General features: G+C 45.8%; 1 protein-coding gene across 1 annotated transcript in view; it reads left to right on the forward strand.

The window, feature by feature from the left end:
• The first annotated feature begins 5,246 nt into the window (after nucleotides 1-5,246).
• The window catches only part of LOC117000632 (vesicle-associated membrane protein 2-like), a 54,876-nt gene continuing 37,809 nt past the window's right edge, over nucleotides 5,247-22,313 (forward strand). The window contains exon 1 of the mRNA XM_033068446.1: nucleotides 5,247-5,514. Coding sequence (XP_032924337.1) covers nucleotides 5,513-5,514 — 2 coding nt within the window. The 5' untranslated portion in view covers nucleotides 5,247-5,512. The remainder of the gene's footprint in view (nucleotides 5,515-22,313) is intronic.

The raw sequence follows: 22,313 nt of genomic DNA on the forward strand, positions 1-22,313 counted from the left end.
AATCTGCAAATTCAAGACCTGTTTTAGGCATACAGTGGTGCTGAGGTGAAGTTCTGCAAAACAGACCACCTGTGGCTAATAAATTCAGCAACTGGGCAGGCAGGAGTCTGCCTTACTTCTGAGAAAAAAGGTGCAAAGGCTGGGTCAATCAGTACAATTCCACTTGTCTAATAATTCAAGAGAAGAAAATGAAGCATTGAAAATAAACATGTAAACCTTGGTGACAAAGGATTGAAGATAGCTACAATAGATATTTTCTTAATCCTTTAAGATAATAGTTTTTGAAAAATTGTACTTTGGGCACGTATAATATCTAATTTCTCTTTTAAAGATGAATTTGTCTGGTTATGTTGAGTTTCCACTGTCATAAGTTCTGATGTTTTAGTGGGAATTCCTCCTATACTTTGTTTAATTGCATTGCCAGATCAGAAGATTTGAGAATGCAGCGTGTGAATAATTGATTTATTTGCCTCGCTTTTCTTTTCTGCTTAAATCTTGTGAAACTTAATTACCATTGCTTTCTATAAACCAAGTAATTGCTCTCAGCTTTCTTATTTAGCACTAATGATGTTTTGTTTTGTGAGCCAAAGTGATTAATACCAGTGTTACTGTGGCTGGCCCTGAGATCTATTCTGTTGTGCAGGGAGTCCATAAACCAATGGATGACCATAAACCTGCATGATGACTCTTCTGAATGGGGATCCTACTTGCAGATCTGTGAGAAAATACAGTAATTTCACGACCATAAGGCGCACCGGACTATAAGGCGCACTGTTTTTTTTGCAGCGAGGCTCCACCCCAGCTCACCCCGTGCAGTTGCTGGCCGAGGCTCCGCCTCAACCCGGCAGCCATTGGTCTCCGGGCCCGCCCCCAGCCGGCTGCCGTGGCACTTCCGGTTCCCCCCATGGCTCACAGCCCTCACTTCCAGTTTGGCAAATTTTGCAACTTTGTCCATCAGAAATGGCGCACCGGACTCTGAGGCGCACTTCCGGGTTCGAGGGAAAATTTTTGTTAAATGGGTGCGCCTTGTAGTCGTGAAATTACTGTACCTTTCCCTCAGGTGAAGATCATGTAATAGCAGTACAGAACATTTTCAGGAGTCTCAGAGCTCCGTCTCCAGGTTGGCCTTAGATAATTATAAGCAAGCTCTAGCACCTGCAAGACTCCAGATGCCAGAATTGATTTCCACTGATGATGGTTGTTGGTGGCTTTCATTCTTGAACATCCTCAGCAGTCTATTGGTGGGTCTGAAACTGCCTTCATAGACAGAATTTTGCTTCGGGGCAAAATATGAACTTATGGATGAGGTGAAAAACCAATAGTTTACAAAGCAGATTTTTTTGTTTTCTTGCCCAAGAGGGATGGGCTGAAGGTCCAGGATGTTATTTTCCAAAAGTGGAGCATTTCCATAGCCATTCCTTCAACTGCAGTAGCCCTGATCCTGCTGTTAGCATTATACCAAACAGAATAAGAGGGAAAATCTTTGTGGCAGTGCAAAAAGACAGAGCAAAAGATGCCGGACAGGAAAAGAGGTCTGGAGAGAGGAAAGTACCTGAACAGCAACTGGGGAACAATTTCTCTGTGTCCCCAGGATGCAGATTTTCTGACTCAGTTCTGTGACTTAAGTGAATTTTAAGCTGTTTGAACTAATTCTGTTCTTATTATTTTTGCCACCACAGGGTGTCTCTGCATCTCTTCTAACACCAAAGGCTTTGGTGGCCTTTAATGGCAGTCTACAGGCTCCAGGAAATGCAGGGCTAAAGCACATGTCCCCCAGATTAACTGTGGATTTTCCTCAGGATCATGAGCCGTCTTGGATTGGAATAGTGATGCCTTCATTAGCTGGTAGGAAATTCTTTTTTTTAGAAGCTATAGTGCAATGATGTTGTTTAATTTGGTTTTGAGAGCTCCCTGGTACCACTCTGGAGGGCCCCATGGCCATATGATGTGGGGCACTGGTGTAACTTCAGCTCATTCTGCACTGTGCTCACAAGGTCTGAGGTATTTTCCCTGTATTGTAATGCTTCTGCTAATTTCTGATTTCTAATTCTCCTGACTGCCATTTCACCTTTATGCTTGTGTGAGCATTTTCTGTTCCCCTTCAATCAAGATAAAGCTGGCATGGGGTCAGCACAAACACTGCATCATTTGCTCTGGATAGTTTGTAAAAAAAACATTTCAGTATGTTGGGTTTGGAGCCTTCCAGGGTTTTTTTGGTATTTCGTTGTTAGTTGGTTGGTAGGTTTTTTGTTTGTTTGCATGTTTTGAGTGAGCTTGTGAGCTTTGGTCAAGCATGAGTACTTGTTCCACCCTGCATGTAGTTGTAGAAATGACTGGAAATGAGACCACAGAAAGGGCAGAAAGGTCTGGGGCAAGGACTCTCTGTCCCAGAAGCTCCTGGTGTGACAAGCCAGGCATGACTCGTCACTTTCTCAATCTTCAGATGTGGCTTGGGTTTGAAGATGAGGGTGAGAATGTCCCTGGCAGCAGGTGGTGCCTGTGTTTGGTGCAAGCCTAAGTGTGGGTGATGCTGTGGCACCACATAAATAACCATATAAATGTATCATATAAATTATCATATGTGTATAGTATATGATATAAATGTATCTTTGTCTAGGATACCTGAAAAGTAAACTCTCCTCAGGAGGAAAGGGTTACGTGGGAATCCCAGATGAGGTGTGCTGAGCTAAGTAATCTGTGGATGGATAAAGCTTGAAGGTACAGTAATTTCACCACTATAAGGCACACCCTTTTGACTAAAATTTCAGCCCAAACCCAGAAGTGCGCCTTATAGTCCGGTGCACCTTGTCTGATCTACAAAGTTGCGACATTTGCCACCCCGGAAGTGTGAGCCACAATGGGGGGGTGGTGCTGCAGGAGCACCGAGTCGCGAGGGCAGCAGGTGGGCGCGGCCGGCAGGAGCCGTGCAGGGAGGGAGGGAGCCGGCCCCAGCCACTGTGCGGGGAAGGAGGGAGCCGCCACTGCTGGCCCGGTGCGGGCGGTGCAGAGGAGGAGGCAGGGAGCAGCTGCCGCTGCCAGCACGGCACAGGCAGTGTGGAGAAGGAGGCAGAGAGCAGCCGCTGCTGCCGACATGGTGCGGGCGGTGCGGAGAACGAGGGAGAGAGCAGCCACCACCACCGACACAGCGTGGGCGGTGCGGGGGAGGAGCCGCACCAGCCAGTGCCAGGTGGGAGTGCTTATGCCCGTGGCAGCTGCGACCGCTGGGCAGGGGAAGCCAGGACCTGTGGCCGTGCGGTGGTAGCCAGGAGCTGCGAGCTGCGCCAGCTGGTGCTGGGGGCAGGCAGGAGTGCAGAGGCCCGCGGCACGGGGAGGGCATGTGGGGCTGCGTTCAAAGGCTATGCCAGTCTGTGAAAAATGTTTGCAATCTGCCAGTAATTCATTACTTTGTTGCACGCAGCTCAGTTCCTTGCTGCAAAAAAAAAGTGCGAGCCGTGAGCCGAGCCGCGAGGGGGGGCAGGAGCGGCCAGCCCCCAGCCAGCGGCAGCCGTGTGGGCCGAGAGGGACCACCTGGCCTCTGGCCAGCAGGAGCTGCACAGGGAGAGAGGGGGCGGGCAGCTCCCGGCCAGCAGGAGCTGCACAGGGAGAGAGGGAGCGGGCAGCGCCGCCCCGAGCCACGGGCGGTCCCAAGCCGCCCTGAACCTCAGCAACCCCGAGGTGTGAGCCACGGCTGCCCCAAGCCCCGCCTCACCAGCTAGGGGTGGGCGGGAGTGCCGGGCCCCGCGCACGGGGAGGGCGCTTGGGGCTGCGTTTAAAGGCTACACCAATCTGTGAAAAATGTTTCCAATTTGAGCACATGCCAGTAAACTCCACGATCTGGGATTCTGTTACTAATCCATTACTTTGTTGCACGCGGCACGGATCTTCGCGGCAAAAAAAATTGCGCCTTATAGTCCGGTGCGCCTTATGGTTGTGAAATTACTGTAGTTGGGAATGTCCTGATTGTCATCAGGGCGTACCAATTGGTTGAAACTCCATCTTTACATAGAGAAAATACACTTTGAAGTGTTTTCTACTTCCATCAGGAAAAGTTTCTTAGGACCAGGCTCTTATGAGTGTGATATGTGAGCAAAAGGCTCGAAGTGCTGCTCAAAGGGACATTTATTAATTCATGCAGATATTTGGTTCCAGCAACAGAGACAGGATCACCCTCCAGTGTAAGGAGATACCACTTCAATGCAGTGAGCAAGTTCTCAGGCAGCAGAGGAGAGGGGAGAGAGGCTCCCGTGACTGTCACTCTGAGTATTTCCATAGTTCCCCAAGGAGCTGGATGCCTTCAGAGCTGACAGCCCATGGCTTGCATCTGAATCAGGCTGTGATAATATCTGAGCCAGGATTTGGGCAATAGCTGAGTGTCCTGTGTCTGGGCTGTGGGTGCTGTCACATTCCCTGGCTACATTCTGCATGAAAATACTCAGCTGGTTGACAACAAGTTGAGAAATTGTGATTGATGCCTTGCTCACCCCTAGTAACTGCAGCACCTTTGCCTGTTGCTTTGAGAACAATTCACCTTTTCTTAGATTTCCACAACAGAAAACACAGATTTGATCTGATGACGCTGTTGCACTTTATTCTCAGCAAGCACCCCAAGATTTGAGGTCTAGATACTTAGAAAAGCTACTTGCCTTACTCAAAGTGGAAGCTGGTTTGAATGGCCAGTGCTGACTGCCCAGGGAAAATTAGGGAAGGCAGCGACAGGTGCAGTATCTTTTTACAAGTGAACAAGGTATCATTGGGACAGCAGTGTTCAATGCCACTTCTTGAAAAACCATGAAGACTTGTTATTGCTTCACCTCTGTTTATGTGTGAAGGCCTTGGTTTAAATGCAGAGGAACATACGCTGTTTCAGAGTAAGTTTTGTTCTGCACAGGGAGATGGGGCATGCAAGGAAAGTGCTGATGTTCATGGAGAGTGAGGTTGGATGCCCGGATTGAGGTTGAGTGCGAGGTGATGTCTAAACCAGAAGCGAGGGCTGTTCTTCATCTGAGACACAACCTTGCCAGAATCAGTGCTTGATCTGGTAGTTTATCTGTCTCTGGATTTGCTCTGCGGGTTTTCCTTCACAAGCCCTCACCCAAGACAGCAGCGATTGAACGGCGGCACCTTCCGTCATTCTCTTCCTTTTAAAAATGTTTCTGTCTAGCGAGGAGAGGCAGAAGGAAGGTGGTTAGAGAAACACACGCCGCTTTTCACCGCACCCCGGCCGCAGTGAGGCGGCTCCGGGGCCACACCCAGCGCTCGGAGCGGGGCTGCCCTGGCTCCGGGAGCGCTGCCGCCGGCTGGGGCTGTGCGGGGGCACCCCGAGCCGAGCCTCGCTCCCCACCCTGTGATGCGAGCCGCAGGCATGCTCAGTAGCCGGTGCCTACCCCTCCTCTGCCAACAACAGAGCCTACAACAGTAGGAGCCGGCTGGCAGCAGGCGCGGAGCCGAAAGCCATCTTTGCTGGAGAGGGAGGCAGCGCAGCCCGCTCGCCGCTCGCCACTCGCCCCTCGCCATGTGAGTACCGACCCCGAGCGCTGCACGGAGCCGGCACCTGCTGCTGCCCCGCAGGGCACGGGCGGGGACGGACACGGGGTGGGGATGGACACGGGGTGGGGGTGGGCACGGCTCCCAGGGATGGGCACGGCTCCCACGGATGGACACGGCTCCCGGGGGATGGACACGGCTCCCGGGGGATGGACACGGCTCCCAGGGGATGGACACGGCTCCCGGGGGATGGACACGGCTCCCAGGGGATGGACACGGCTCCCGGGCCGGGGATGCACACGGCTCCCAGGGGATGGACACGGCTCCCAGGGGTGGGCACGGCTCCCAGGGCGGGGGGCTCGGCCGGTTCTGCGCTCGTAGCTGCGGCAGCACCGCCCGTCTGACCTGATGCTGCTGCTGCTGCTGCCGGGCACCTGAGTGCACGGATGGGCTCCCTCTGTGGTTATCCAGCAGCCCAGGAGGTTTCCGACACGTTTCTAGTGGGATTCATGCTGAAAATGGAAGGCTGGGCCAAGCCTCAACAGGTTCGAGGCAGGGTTGTTCAATAGCATGAGTCACTGAGCGCTGCTGCTCCACAGCGAGCGGGTCCTGTTTGTTTTCAGTGCTCGGTGAAATGGTCGCTCTCAGACGGTTCTGTCTGATCGGCCCAGCCTCACCTTCTCCAGTGCCAATGGTTTCCTGTCAGTAGTGCTTGATAGTAATCTGTTCCTTCTTCCCATCTCTCCGAACACCTATTCCAAGTTTTTACATGGAGCATTAAGGGAAGCATTAACGTCCTCTACGAGGCGGTGATGAAACCCCCGAAGTCCATTCGGAAACCAGAAGTGTGCTGAGGTAAATAGGAATTGATCAGACCCCTCTTCATTCACAAAAGGATTCAGGCAGCTGAATGCATCATTTTACTATGGCCTCAATTCATTGCTCATTCCCGGTGACCCTAAGGGAGAACCCAAGATGTCTCAAACAAGCAGTCATTTGTGCAGGTACTGGGTGATCTTGTAAGAACTGGAGCTTGGTTGATTCAGAGAGCCTGAGGAGTGCACACTGTCTAGGAAGTCTGTGATTAAATTACTCCTAAAATATATTTCCAATAACCAACTGCTCTTCAGGAGGCATTTTCAAAATAGCATCTACAATCACATATTCTGAAATGTTAGCTTTTGTCTTTAATGTTGTTTCCTATATAATATTTCAAGACAAGAAGCTTTTGTTCGTGTTGTCCAAAATATTTCCAAAGCAAGGAACACCTTGTAAGTCAAAAAAATAACTTTCTAAAAGAAGATTTCTTATGCAAACACCAGTCTGACAGTTAAAGCCAGTCCATTGTAGGCTCCTGTTGCCTAGCTGTGTGTCTATTGAGCCAGATTATGACATCAAACACTTCTATTTGTGTGAGCTGTTCTCAGAGATTAATATGCAAGTTTGCTGCTGCAGTTTTGTACAATCAGAGCTGTTCTGACACTAAGCAACAATCAGATAATGTTTAACATAATCTGTGTGTGTTTCAGTCTTGGTGTATGTAGGTTTTTATGGGAGCATTTGTAAATGAAGTAGAAAGGGTGATACTGATATAACTTGGTCATACTTCTTCTGTAGGAGCTTTACATCAGACTTCTGACAAAAATTAGAGGAAAACGGGGAAGCAGTTTTTCTCTAATTTGGCCAAATGGACTTTCAGTTTGATAATCAAAAGGAAACCCAAGACAAACAAGCAGCTTGTCATTGGCAGTATCAGTTGGCTTCTGTTTCACTGTTATTGTAATGGAATCTTCACAGTTATTGTGATGGAACCTTTCCTTTGAGCACCTCCATGAGTGTCATGTCCCAGTGACTGCTGAGTTGATGTTGAACAGCAGAGGTGAGTGTGGATTAGTGACTTGCAGCAGCAGCTGTACTGACTTGCTGGTGAGCACCAAACACTCTGGAGGTCCCTTCGGCTGCTGTTCCAGCAGTGGGAGCATTGGGCTCCTCCTGTGCCTGTCCAGACCCGCACTGACATCACGTAGCTGTGACTTCACTGCTGGGATAAGGAGCTCCTGCCCTGGGCCAGGTGCCAGCCCCACCCAGCCCAGCGTGCTCTGCCCTGAGCAGCTGGCAGGGTTTGCTCAGGAAGGTGCAGTGGGTGTGCCCAGGTGTTCCCAGAATGCTTCCCCTGCTTCCAGCTTAGGGAGTGTCTGATCCTGGGGAGTTTCTCTCTGTGTCCTGACTCCCAGTGGGTTTTGTTCTCTCAGTAAGGTGTCCAGTTGCTCAGTTTGTAGTGTCCTGAGGAGAGGAGCTCTGCATTGGACCATACAGCATATGGAAGCAGTTGGTTTGGAGCTGACAGGGAGCAGACTCTGCTTGATCTCACACTTGTGTTCCTTATTCACTATGTTTTCTGTGATCCATGATTGTGTATCACCCCAGCAGACCTGCATGATTCACATCAGGTGAGAATCTGTCCCTGTGGCCTCTCAGTGAGCACAACCCAGGGCAGGTGAGATCCATTCAGGTAACTTTCACATTTACACAGGTAGGGGAGAGGAAGCTGTAACATCAAAAGGTTGAATGAAAGGAGAAGGACATAAAAGGGTTTTAAAGCAAGAACAGAGAAAGGTTAGTACAGCTAACCTTTAACTGGCAGTAACAGCGCCAGTACAGCTAGGAAAACTCTTCCAGGTGTGAGGAAGAGCACGCAAACCCATTTGGAGGACGTGTGAGAAGCAGTCAAGGACAAAATGGTGCTCAAAGTTGAGGTGCTTCTGAGCTCTGTTCCTTGCTGGAAAACAGGCCAAGAGCAGCAGGTGAAGTTTTGGTTTTACAGTGGTCACAACTCAATGGGTACCCCTGTACAACAGCAGCTCAAGGCATCGTGTCATCTGCTGTTCACAGCCAGGCCAGTGACCAGACAGCAGGGTGCTTCTGATTGCATTAGTCCAGCACAAATGTCCCCATTGCAGGGGACAGCTTTTGTGAGACAAGCAGCAAAGCAAAGCACCTGGCTCTCCCCGGGGCAAAATTGCATCTCAGTCCTAGGGTAGCAGTTAGAGTTTCCTGAAAAAAATTATCCTTCTGCCTGTTTTAGAGCAGCAAGGAGAGGATGGGGGGATGACAATGGTTGCAGCAGTAGCAATGGGTCTGTTCTGGTTGAATGTCTTATTCAGTTTCTCTGAGAAGAATGTCATGACCATTGTCTCCTGTTGTTTGTGGAGCAGTACTTAGCTCTGCTTTTGTGGGTATAATTTTATAGAACTTGTCAAAATCTCCTTGCCCTTCTCTCATACTGATCAGCAGAGGCAAATAACTCAGTATAATCCTCTTCACAGTACTGATCCACCACTTTCAGGGAGTTCAGTGCCTTACAAAAGTGCATACAGCCAGTGCATGTCCTAGGAAAGTCCAACCAGCATGAAATGGAGGGATACAGTTCTAAGTGGTGCAGCTGTTCCATGCTGTGCCTGTGTTCCCTAAGAAATGTTCCACAAGAGCTCCATAAATCCTTTGTGCAGGAAGATGTGGGTCCCCTGGAGCTCTCAGGGTTTTACACCTGGTGGCCAGCTGCCTCAGACCCAGCCAGGCCAAGTTCAGGAGTGACACTTTCTGGCATTCTCCCTCCTCTCTGCAGCCGAGCCAGAGAGGCTGATGGTTTGAGACTGTTCACACGTGGCTGTGGAGGAATGGGCTGCTCTTCTCATCTAAGGGGTGAAATGGAGCTTGTAGTGAAAATAACCAGGCTGTTCTCAGAGCAGCAGGGCTGTGTGCATGAGAAGAGGATGTTGAGAAGTGGAAAGCATCCCATTTTCAGCACAGTTCTTTTCTGACTTGTGTGCTGGTTCTGAGGCTCACAGCTCTGAGTAAGAGCTTGAAGTAAGGGTGTAAGAATAGGAGCTGCTGTTTAATCTGCTGCCTGGAGACATCACCAGAGGGATTCATGTGTTTTACTCATTGTTTGCTTGCCTCCACTTGCTCTCTTGTGGCACCATGCAGACACAGATCAACTTCATGTATTACAATAGAAAGAAATATTTCCAGCTCACGTGAATTGTTATTCCTGATACACCCAACTTGCCATTTGAAATAAGGGTGGCCCAAGTAAGTCATAAATCTTTTGGATATTTGGGTGGTGAGTGTTTGAAAGTGTAGACTTTCAAACAAAGTGTGGTGTTGTGAGGGCCTCATCCAAGAAAGTAATCTCAAAAAGGGAGCTATTAGGAATGATATGTGACAAGCATAGGCAAAGATTGTGTCCTAATAAACATTCTTCCAAACAGGCTAATATTAAGTAGATTAAACCCAAATACACACAGTTTGGTGGTCCCTTTCCCTGTGACTTAGCTCTCCTTCGTTCTGCTGTGCATCAGCCACAGCTTGTTCCCTTGGCTCCCAGGCATTTTTCACAGATAGTTCCAGCTGTGGAGTGACTCACAGGACACTGAGAGTGGCTGCAGCAGAAGATGAATTGGTCTGGCAAAGGAACACTTCTCTTTTTTTGGGAGCTATTTCCATAATTAATGTCTTCCTGAAGAATCAGTGATCATGCTGTAGAGCAGCAGGCAAAGCCATGTTTGTGTGCAGGTGTGTACAGAACATTCCTGGGTTGGGGGATGAGGCAGGGTTGAGGGGAGGGAAGAAATGGATTCAGTGTTCTTCCTCTCCTTGACTCCTACTGGGTTTTCTACGAAGTAGCCACTTCCAAGGAAAAGGGTGGAAGGAGGAAAAAGGAGAGAGTGACCAGTCCAGCAAGCTATCAGCTCTGTGCATTTGAGTCATTAATCACTAGACAAAGAAATCAGAAATACTGAAAACCAACATGCTCCTCTGTCACCCTTTGTGGGATGCAGAACCCATGGAAGCTGTTCCCTGGCAGCTTTAGCCAAATGTTCACAGTTCCAGCACAGACAGTCACAAATAAGTTCAGATTGACCAAACTGTTTATGTTAAACAATTACAACTCAAAGACAGAATATTCTCTCTCCTACGTCATTCAGCACTCTCTGCTGTCATTATTCATGGCCATTACCTGCAATTAACCAGCCTGGGTTTCTTCAATGATGCAATTATTTTTTTTTTTTGGTTGAGCACTCTAAACCCTTTTCCATTATTCACTGAAGAACCATCAAATGATTGCAAGGTGGGGTTTAACTGCTCAGCTATGACAACCTTGTGTTTTTTCAGTGTAAATTAGTAAGTAACTCGTTCAAATAGAGCTGTCTGTACCTTTGCAAGTGTTTTGTTGTTTGCAGTTGTATTGCTGCTTCTGTACTGAGTGATATAGTTAGAATGGAAGTTTCTGACCAAATGATCTGAATTACATGGTCCAGTTCCTTGATCTTTTCAGATGAAAAATTTAATAAGAAAATGTATTATTAATAGTATTATTTCAGAATAAATGAGAGAAAAATTTAATTTATCATGTGTTTTATCTTACACCTGGACTCAGTATCATAGCATCAAAAGAAAACTCTTCTGGAAAGTAGAGACTCTCCTATGATCACCTTTTAGAAAATAAACCCCATAATGTTTCAGAAGTTGTGTTTAGTTTGGTTTGTTTTTCATTATTTTTTTAAAGTACATTCTCATCTATTGCAGTGCACTTTCAGTGTAAACCAGTAGATGTATTGCAATGGTTTCCAGTATGTGGTCACAGCACATTTGGAAACACCAGAGAGCAGAAAGTTTGTGTTTGTGAGGAGTCTGTGCTGTGACCTTCACTGGAGGTTTCATTATTTTGAAACCTGTTGAAACCACACAGCTTTGCAAGTAGCTGGAGGCAGAACCAGAGCTGGTGGGTGGTGGGAGCACCCCAGAGACCCAACCAGAGCTGCTGGGTGGTGGGAGCATCCCAGAGGCTCTCATGGATCCTGTCTCATCCAATGGTCTCCATGTGCTGGAGTCCAAGTAGGCAAAAAAACATTTCCAGAACTCCTTACATGGTCTAGAAAAGAGTTTAAGAGAAGAAACACACAGTGATAAGTGTTGTATTGAACTCTTCTTAGTGCGTGATACTGGATAGGTGCTGGCTTTCTTTTAAGATGCTTACACAAGATCCAGATGGAAATTTATATATTGAAATTTTAAATTTTTAATTGGTAATTGAAATGTGAAAAGCAAATGGTATTAAAAATGCAGTCACTGTAGCAAAAGCATTTTTCTTATTTCCTGGCTTGGAAAATGTGTTGCTATAAAATTGTCAAAAGACTTCTTTGCATTCTAGGAAATGAAGTTGCAAAATTTGGTTTGAAATAACTTCTTGAAGGACTACAGAGTGCCTGTGTTGAGGAGAGATGTTCTGAAAATTATTTTGGGAGATAATGAAAGGTCTGACTGGATGGTGTCCTGGGCCAGTCCATCTAATGGGCTCTGCTCTGAACAGATGGTTGCACTAGATGATCTCCAGAGCTTGCTTCCAGCCTCGGTGCTTCTCTGATTCTGTTTGTAAAGGTCAATCAAAATTGAATATGTTCAAGTTAATTAAACTAACATTTGGATGTTTCCCAAATGTTCAAGATCTGAATGTTTCATCCATGATAACTTTGATTTTCAACCCATTGGCAGTGGATGCCACCTCTGATAGAATGGGAAAACCTATGGTATTCAGGAAGAGAGGGAAGGTAGGAGCTTAGAAAAATGCAGATCACTGGAATGCATGATTAAATCTGGCTTGAATGCAAAAGTTTGTGTTCTTCCCATGGAGAACAAAACCCAGACTCCTGTGCAAGCGACCTTTCTCATCTTTCATCTTCAATGCAGTCTTTTCCAGTTTGGTGTCAGCTCCCAGCTCTCTACACCGTGCCTGAGAGTCTGGAAAAAGCCATTGTGCTGTTGCCCTGCAAACACTGCCTCAGCAGAGCAGAGTCATTAATTTAATAAAAATCCATATATGCTTGTACCAAGTGGCAGTGTTCAGATCCATACCAGAGGAGAAATCTCCTGCCACGAGCAGCACATGAGAGGAGTGGTGCATTGGCCAAGGCAGGAGGTGATGCCTTGGCCTGGCTCCCTAGAACAGAGACTGGACAAGGTTAAGGGAATAAAGTGGGGATTTATTAAAGGCCTTCAGTAGATACACCTGGGGTAGTCAGAAGCCTCAGAGGCTACATCCAAAATGAACAATGGTCATGAGCTTTTCAGACAGATCTAAGTTTGGTCCATTCACACATCAGGAGTTAATCCTCCAACTGCAGCTTCAGGTAATGAAGTCATTTACCACCAGTCTGCTCCCCACAATTCACTTTTTTTTTTATGCTTTTGGGGCCTGAGGCTGTAGGGTGTCCTTGGATCTCAGGCCTGGAAAGATTTTTTTGTCTGGCAAAAATGTGAAAAAAGCTCACTAACACTCTGTCTGGAGCTCAGTTATGCCCTGATGCAGTGCAGGATCTGAAAACTATGAAAGCTAAAATCTTAAGGCATCATCAGGAGCTGGATGGATCCCTAGCCTGGCATTTTCCCTGCCTCTCCAGATCTCCTTCCTCATACAAGATTCTGTGTACCTCTGGAGGAGAGGTAAGCAGTGAGTTTCCCATGCAAACTGCATTTCTTGCTGGAATCAGTCTCTCAAGCTTAGTGAATGATCCACCCAAAGAACTCAGCTCTGCTGAAGCATGGAGCCTATGTAAGAGCAAGTGTGCATCCATGAAGGAAAGGTCTTGGGAACTGACTGCCCTGGCTTCTCAGCACCTCCCCTGCACACACAACGCCAGGGGTGCTGGCTCTGGGAGCTGGTGTGATGTACTCATTGCTTTTCTAGACTCTGATCATGCAGTGTGTCAGCATTTCAGAAATATCAGGATGCTGATAAAGCTTACTTCAGGAGGTTAATGGTTAGAAATTGCATTTGTTCATCTGAATTCACATACAAAAATAGCTCCTCTTTATAGTGCTAGCGACTGACCCTGTGCAGGGCCTTAATTGCAGTGTGCTGCAGCAAGGCAAAGGGCACTGCTGCTGGAAAGCGTAAACCTGGTCTGCTGGCAGCACAGACCCATGCATGGGTTCGTGTTTTGTACGTTATTTTGGAGTTTAGAGGGGAATTCTAAGCCTGTACATTCCTTATTGCTGTAAGTGATCCCAAACAACACTAAAGGAGACAAAGCTCTCTCATCCCCTCTCTCCCCTCCACTCTTTTAGGCTGACCTGTGGGAAAGCTTTCTGAACTGCAGCTGGGTTTGCTGATAGCTCTGACAGAGAAGGGCTCCCCTTTCTCTTTCCTTCACATATCTCCAGCAGAGTCCACTTCCAGTGTGGGCACAGAGACTGCCCCTGCACCCAGCACCTGTCACCCGTGGTGACAATTGAGGTGGGGAAAGGGAAGCCAAGGAACAAAGAGCTTTAATCAATAGCAGCAAAAACATCCTGAGTGAGCTGAGTGGCTTTGGGTATTGGGCTGTTTCCTGCACGTCAAAAGGGGGCTGGGATTTGATGATGACTTCTATCCCACTGGCTCACCCGAGGATTTGAAGGCAGAATTTGCTGAGCTGGTGTCAGAGCTGTGGTTGGGAGCCTTTCTGCTGATTGGCATCTGGGTACAGCTCACTTGGGATGGGTCCTGCCAAGATGAATCAGCAGGTATCTTCCTGGGAGCAGCTGACAGCCTGGATATCCCAAGTGTTCAGCAGAGATCCCACCAGGCTATAAAAGTCTGCTTGTGAAATGCTTGACTTCTTCTTTCCAGCAGGGAGCTGTACAGTCATTCCCTGACAGCTGAGATACTGTCTCCCACACATGTGTGAAGATCACACAATGACATTTTTCAGCAACTTTATTTACTAGATGATAGAAGTACAAAAATATTTCAAATCACTTAACACCTTGATGCTTTTTTCTTAGTTTTGAACATTTTAGGGAGACAGGGGGAGGGAATGGAAATGCCCCATACATCTTGACATGCTGACTGAAATCACATTTTTCACATCGGTCTCCATTGCTTCTTGTACATGAAGCGATGTGGGCTCCTGTATTTCATCTGTGTGACTGGAACCTGGCTTCAGCAGCAGCAATGCTAAAGCAAAGACCTTTCCCTCAGCATGCTCATTGCCCTTGCAGTGACAATCAGTTTTCTGCACTTGACTCTAGGGGAGAATGAGCAGATTTGATTTAGTTCTGCGCAGACTGAGATGTCTTAGCAGCAAAGCAGAACAATCTCCTAACAGAAATCACAGCTGACAGGTGCTTTTCTTGTTTAACCCCCACCTGGCCAAGCCAGTTATGCACTATGCAAGTGGGGATTTTTCTTGCTGCTGCAAACAGAGAGCTGTTTGCTCATGAGCTCCTTCACCAGCACAGCTTTGGAAATTAAGCCTGTTCAGTCCTGATCTGCCTCTCCCAGCCATTCCTGTTCCATGAGTGCATGGATGGTGAAACTTGTCATGCAGAAAGAAGGCACCTGGAGTAAAACGTAGCAATTAGAGTCAAACACTAAATATTTGGGCAGAAATTGTGCTGTTTGTGTATAAGAATCCGAGTGTTTGTGTGTAAGAAGCCAGAGAGGGCCTGCACCTTGGAGAAGGAAACAAGGAAGCCACAGAGCAGAGTTCCTCTCCAGAACAGCCTGATCCCTGTGTGCTGGCAGTGAGCAAGGGGCACCAGGATTTCTCAGTGACTCTCTGTTGTCTTGGAGGAATCTGCAGGTCTTGTATCAAGTGAAGGAACTGCAGAAATTCTACATTTGGTAGCACTGGGTGGTTGCAAGTACTGGAGTCCCTTAGGAGATGAAGTGCTGTGCAGCAAAGGGAAAAGGGGTCCAGGAGGTCATGTCTGTGTGGGAAGTTAAATCCAAAATCCTCAGAAGCAGCATGGCTACTGACTCTGGATCAGGCTCAGCTCAGGGCTTAATCATTCTGTACGAGGTGCTTTCACTCTGAGGTGCTGCAGTAGCAGTGCATAAAATGAAATTAAAAAACAGTGTAAAAAGTAGCAAAGAGTAGTTCAGAAGGTAACTCCCAACGACTTAAGCATTACTTACTTGGCTGAGTGAATTTGAAAAATCCCCAAATATTGCAAAATATTAAACATTTAATAAAATCTAAACAGTGAGTAACCAAATGTTAATTTAATTTATAACTTCACTTCTTTTCTTTCTTTTCCTTTTTCTTTTTGTGCTTTGGTTCTGGTGCTTGTCTCTGGGTCTGTTCTGGTACTTCTTGTCTATTTACACCAAAGGCAGCTGTTTCCTCAAAGTGGAGCAGAGTATTTGTGCTTCACTGTTTGGGTACAAGTAACCATTTGTAAAACTCCTCTGGTGGAAAGGATTTTTCTCAATGGCTTACATTTATTCCTGTTGTCTTTGTGCTGCTTTGAGACTGATTGTGCAGGTTGCTGATGGGATTTTGCACATAAATGACGAAGGAGTAGCAATAGAAACACATCCAAGAGCATGTCAGCAGTGACAGGAGACAGGATTGCAGTAATTCCTTTGTGTTGTCAGATAAACAAAGGGAATCCTTCTGCTCTGAGCTTCAATTTCATGTAATTTGGTCAAAGTAGAATAATCTGCATTTGTTCTTCTTGGCTGTCTCTTTGAGAGAATAAACTAGGCAAATATGCTCATTCTTTCATAACAGAACAGACTGGATGTGGGCTGGGGTCAGGACAAAATTAATTTAGAATATGTGAGGAGTTGAGGTGAGGGCCTTGACTCTTTCTTACGGAACTTTTGAATTTCTCAAAAGCCTTTGCATTTTCTGTGCTGCCAAGCTCCAACCTGGTAAATCCTTATTTTGGGAGCAGCACAGAAAACTGAGAATTGTCATGATGGACAAGGCTTCTTTTACTTTAACCTCACATCTCAAAGGAGAACACCATATGTGCCTCTGTGTTTGTATGAGGCACGTGAGAGATGCTGTGACCTCTCAGCAAGCCGAGCAGCACAATTCTCTCTCAGAATGGAGACTTGACATTTCAAGCAAAGCCTGATCTCTCCCCAAACTTCTTCAGTAAGCATCTAGGACTCTAGATATTCTTGCTCTGAGGCAGAGGGGTGGCCATGTGCAGCCATCCTTTCCAGTCAGAGAGCTTTTCCAAAGGCTGTGTCTGCACTGAGCTGGTGCAGTGAGGAGAAGCAGGAATTCTGCCCTGCTGAAGGTGCAGCACCAGATAAATCTCTGTGCGCAGGAACTTTACCTGAGCAATGCCTCTGCTTCTGCTGCTGCCCCATGTCTGCCCATCAGCCCTTGATGTTCACATAAAATGAGCAGTGTCCCTGGCAGGGCTGAGTCAGGGATCACAGGATTTTGGGACAGGGGAGATTGCTGCTGCTCCCTTTGCACTGCAGCTCCAGGGAGACTGAGTGAGGAGGACACAAGGACAGACTGACTGCCCGACCCACTGTGACATTAGACAGCACTCTGCCTCTCTGGTGTGCAGAGCTTGAAGTTACTGCTGTCTCTGGCCCAGAACAAAGGGAAGAAGGGAAAAGAAAGAAAGAAAGAAAGAAAGAAAGAAAGAAAGAAAGAAAGAAAGAAAGAAAGAAAGAAAGAAAGAAAGAAAGAAAGAAAGAAAGAAAGAAAGAAAGAAAGAAAGAACCAACCTCGAGGACTTTCTTTGGTTATCTTCAATTATTAAACCATTGCCCAAGTAGTGGAAGCTTGTTTGGAACTGGGAACTCCTTATAGGTACTTCCATAACCAAAGCAGGGCTCTTCTTGAGAAGCCTTTACTTTTCCTTAAAGCCTTTACTTCACTTTATTTGTGGTGTATTTTGTATTTCTAAATATCAATGTGATTTTTTTTATTTTCCAACATAGATTTTACATAGAACTTGCTCTTGGGCATGTCCAGATAAATGCTTAGGGTGTGTAGCTCAGAGAGCAAAAAGACAAATTGTCCTTACAAGGATTAGGAGAGAAGATGTTAATGCTCCACAAGAAGTGTGAGATTTTGGGTGAGAAGATATTCAGCATGGGAACAAACATCTCTGCCCAGGAGCATGCAGATGTTTTTTCAAATTGCTGCTGTTTATGAAGACAGTTGCTTTGTGCAAATGTGTATAAAGAAAGCTCAGTTCAGAAGTTTCCATGATGCTGTGCCAGAGCTCTTTTACATGTGAGCATTATGATTTCAAGCATGTTGTGTTTGACAATTCCTTGTTTTGTTCTGTCTTTAGACATAAAGCCCTGAGAGGCTGGTATTTTTTTTTAATGTGTGTGCATTAGATGGCTTGTTTTGGGATAGGCAATTTGTCTTGTTGTTCAGAATATCCAAAATGGAGAAGTTGCTTGACAAATTTAAATGCTGGAAGGCAACATCTTTTTTTGTGGGGGCCTCATCTCGAGTGCCCTGGGGTGGCTCCTGTTCCAGTTTGGGAACCTGGCTTTGAAGAGTCCTTGTTTCTTGCCAGGAATACTTTGGTTTTCCCAGGATGTGCTGCTGGTGCTCACCTTCTCCACGTGGAGGTGCCATTTGTAGGGGTTTAATGGCAGCAAAGCAGGAGCGATTGTTTCATACCATTCTAGGTGGAAGAGGAGGCATCCAGCATCTTTCTCTTTCCTGCTTGTCCCCAGTCTGTAATGTACATGTAAGTAAAGCAAATTGATTCTTGCAACACTGGCAACCCCAGCACTGCACAGATTTACACAATACAAACACTGACAAATGAACCAAAGAGGAATTAAAATCTCCTTGGAAAACTAAGGCAAATGTAGCTGTATAGAATATATTTTATGGTTTATTTTCCTTCAAAGTAGCAACAGTTGATCTAAGTCTGACCTTTGAATATCTTTGCTCTCCTGTATCTATTTTGCCTCACAAAACTTTCTGTGCAGTGAATTTGCTCCAGCAGTCTGTGTACACAATGTGTGTCTTTTAGTTTTTTTGTCAGAGGCCACATCTTATGTCACCACGAGTAAACTTGCTGGGTTCTAATTTGAAATTTGATTTCTTAACTGTTCAAAAATTAAAAAAAAATAATAATTAAAAAATATATATATTTATAAAAGGCAGGAGGGAAAAATGCATCATGCTGTAACATCTGAATGGAACAGAGCCTGTGGACTGGGGAAAATACCTTCTGACTAGAAAAGATCTTTGAAGAGAGAAAATAAATTCCCTATGGAAGGATCAAAGCATATAAAGGTAATGGATTATGACAAGATAAAAAGACACCTGGAGAAAATAGTTAGTTCAAACATAAAAGAGGAGAATAGGAGGGGGTAGGGTTTTTTGTTGGAGATAAAGGGTAGTTAGATGGCTGGCTAAGTGCTTGAGATTACATGTTGTAGCTAAAGGGTTATTAGTGGGAATAGGGACTTTTTTCCTGTCTGGTGCAGTCTCCACTTCTGTGGTGTCAAGGTAGCCTTGGAGCTGCAGTCCTAAATTCTTGCTGTGCTGGTGGCAGCAGCCTGATGCACCCTGCACTGCAAACAGGTCCTGTCAGACTGACCAGAGCCTGACATTATGGCAATAGTGCTTGAAGTCACTTTAATAGTCTGAGCAGCTCCTGCTAGGGTCAAAAATACATGGAGCTTATCACAGCAAAGGGAAGAAACCCATCTGGTGAGCTAGGAAGTGTTCATGGGTGAAGAGCTCTGGAAAAAAACTTTTGTTCAGATTGCTGTTAGCAAAGAACATCTGCACTGCTGGAGGTGTTCATGGGCCCCATTCACTCCTGCAGTGTTCATGCGTCACAGGCACACAGGAACAGGAGCTAAAGCTGAGCAGCAAAGGCTGATCCTCCAGAATCTCCCTCTCAGTGGCACAGCAAAGACTGATCCTCCAGGATCTCCCTCTCAGTGACACACCAGTGGGAATCAGGCCTTTGAAAAACCTCCAGAAGCTGAGACCAAGTGGCTTTGTCCAGGGCTGGGGTGGGCTTCTGTGGCCCCACTTCTCCCATTTATATCCCATCCTTCCCTGAGCTCAGCACAAGGCACAAGTGCCAGGGTTTGTACCAGTGCACAAATGAAGTTCTGAATGAGGTTCTCCTGCACTAAATACAGAGTGCTGGATCTACTGAGACACTCTCAGCCACACAGAGCCTTCTGTAGGTGCTGCTGCTCGCCCCTCTGGGTTATCGCTCCAAATGTTTGAGCAGTTTGCATCTCCACAAACCTGCTGGTTGCTTCCTTTATTGACAGTCCTAAACAACATTCACTGCTTCTCAGCAACACCTGCTTGCCCTCTGCCTGGGGTCAGTTTCTCATTTGTCTTTTCAGTTTTCAAGAAAAAACCTGCCTCTCGTGTTTCTGTCTCCAGAAGTTTATTTTGATAAAGGCAGCAGATTTGTATAGTGACCGTAAGGAAGGAAAGTTTATTTATGTAAATAACAATAACATTGTATTTATAGCAATACTAGGGTGCACTTCATCAGCACATCCCATTTAGTGCTTTGCCTGTGGCCATATGCTGTGGGAGGGGTGTGTTACCAGATGGGGAGAGAGGGAGATTAAGGCCCTGGGAAATCTTGCTCTCCCAGCCCTCACACCCCATTAGAACTGCCTGGGCTTTGTGGGCATTCTTCTGCTCTTCTAAGAAGTGGCTAAACTGACTAGGATTTGTTGCTTCCAGCTCACAGGCAACTTTGAATGAAAAAAAAAACCCCTAAATTAAAAATAAAATTCTAAGCCTTTCCTTTTGTGAGACAGTTTTACTTTAAACTAGCAAATTTCCCTCGTTTGGTAGCAGGACAAACTGCAAGAGCAATCTCTCATCTATCTCTATGACGAGAAGGAATTACATAAAGGAATAGATCTCAGTAGGTGCATGGTCCAGAAGGAATGGAGCAACATGAGTGCAAAATTCAGCTATTAATAGCAAAACACTGCCATCTTCTATTGTCTTCAGATCTTGTTTAGTTTGGAGAAGTATGAACAAAACTCAAGAAGTTGTGGGAAGTAGAAGCAAAAAGCCTGGGTTGCATAGAACAAATGTTTTTAATGAGAAATATTTCTACTCTGGAAATGAGAAGAGACCTTGAACTGAGTATTTGATATTCAGAATGCTTGGTAGTAGAATGCCAACAGGATTTCAAAGGAGTAATTGGACAGGTGTAATTGGACAGCTGCCACAGAGTGACTGAGGCAGTATGTCAAGAACTGTTATAGGATTTACCAGCTCTGTGTGAGCCCATGCTGTTCCCAACTTTTCTAGAAGGTTCTGTTATGGTCCTTTCTGTGTCATGAGAAAATGCTGCACCTTGTTACATCTGGCACCACTTTGGCATTTTTTGGTTGTGGTTTTGAGGTTTTTTTTTGCTTTTGTATAACTGTGCTATCTTAGTTCAGCAGCTAAGTTTAGATACCGGTCCTAAAATTTCAGTTTTCAGCCCTTGTTTTACCATGGTGCACATGCACAAAGCAGCAATCACAGTGGCAGCCTTTGGCACCCTCTGCTCCTGCCAGGCCCAGAGCAACTGATAAAGGGGAGTGCTGCCCCCAAAAATGCAGTGACTCCTCCATCTCCTGTTTCACACAGCACTGAGCGGCTTTTCTGTTGGGCATTGTCACTTTGCCATCAGCCATTTCCATGGAGTGTGGAGGGGTGGAAGGTGACAGCACACACAGCGCTGCTGCAGGAGGGTTCCACTGTGAAACAACACAATTGGCCACCTTGACTTCTCTTTTCATAGCTGGGAAGAAAACATCTGGGATTAGTAAGCAACAGAACCTTAGTTTTCATTTGAGAAAGGAAGTAGAGTGATTCATTCTGAAGCCGTCCGCTCCAAGGGAGGAAGATTTGAATTATTAACAGCGTATCTAAACATGAGGGGTGCTGACACCTTCATCTCTTATTTTTACTGCCATGGATTTTCTTCACATGCAGTGAGAGAATTTACACCACAGGAACTGTTAATGGTTTCATGCTTCCTACCCATTTTTAGCTGCCTAATTTATGGAAAGCCATTAGTAGGTGAGTCACTGCTTTCACAAGATTAGTGTGGCTGAGATAGAGCTTTGGGTGCTGCTTTAATTTCCATATTTGCTTGAAAGTTTAAACTGTTATTGTTTGGTATAACAGGAGTCTCTGCTCTCCTTGATCATGTACAAATAACCAGGAGATGCTCCCTGTCCCTACAAGCTAAGGAGCTAAACATACAAGAGATATTTATCTGCATTCTAAGATTCTAGATACTCTGAGTCAGGGTGGCTCATTGTTCAGAACTTGTGCCTAAATGGATGGAAATTAAGTCATTCCAAAGATTACAAATGAAGCAATACTGGGAATCTCACTGTAAATCTCACTGCCAAGAGCTAACTGCAGAAGCACATTTACTCTCTGGTTGATCTTGTTGAGAAGTAGACATTCACAAGTTAAAAAGTGTGAGGTACAAGCCTGAGGGTGAGGGTTTCCCCCTCATAATAAATGAATAATGTTGAAATACATTTGGGCTGTCTATATCATGAATGTAGCAGGAGAAAATGCAGGTTGTGAAGTACCCAAGTGCTGAATAAGGGGCAGATTTCATAGCAAATGCTATTTGTAATAAATAACTCAGAAATATTTGTTCTGTTTAGACAAAAAACTCAGGCAGACAGTAATAGATAAAATTCAAAGGAAATCCCGAACTGATTTTTTTAAGCTAATTTACTCATCTGTAAACCTCTAAACTTTTTGCAAAAGGCATGTGTTACTTATCTTTCACCCAATTACAAGCTCTTAAAGAAATTACAAAGCTCTTCATTACGGCGCTTGAAGACTGGTATTTTTGCTGGATAAATTCTGAGGCAGATCTTCAGCTGCTACAAAGAGAAGTGACTCTGAAGCCCCGACTTTTCTTTTTATCTAATTAAAGATCTCTTGTGTATGAGCTACCCACTTATTTTTTCCCTAGGGTTTTAAAAATGCTTAAAAGATTTTAAAAACCAAAGGAAACAAGTACAGCAGTGACTGATGTGCCTA

This window comes from Catharus ustulatus, chromosome 10 (assembly GCF_009819885.2).
Source record: "Catharus ustulatus isolate bCatUst1 chromosome 10, bCatUst1.pri.v2, whole genome shotgun sequence".
NCBI lineage: Eukaryota > Metazoa > Chordata > Aves > Passeriformes > Turdidae > Catharus > Catharus ustulatus.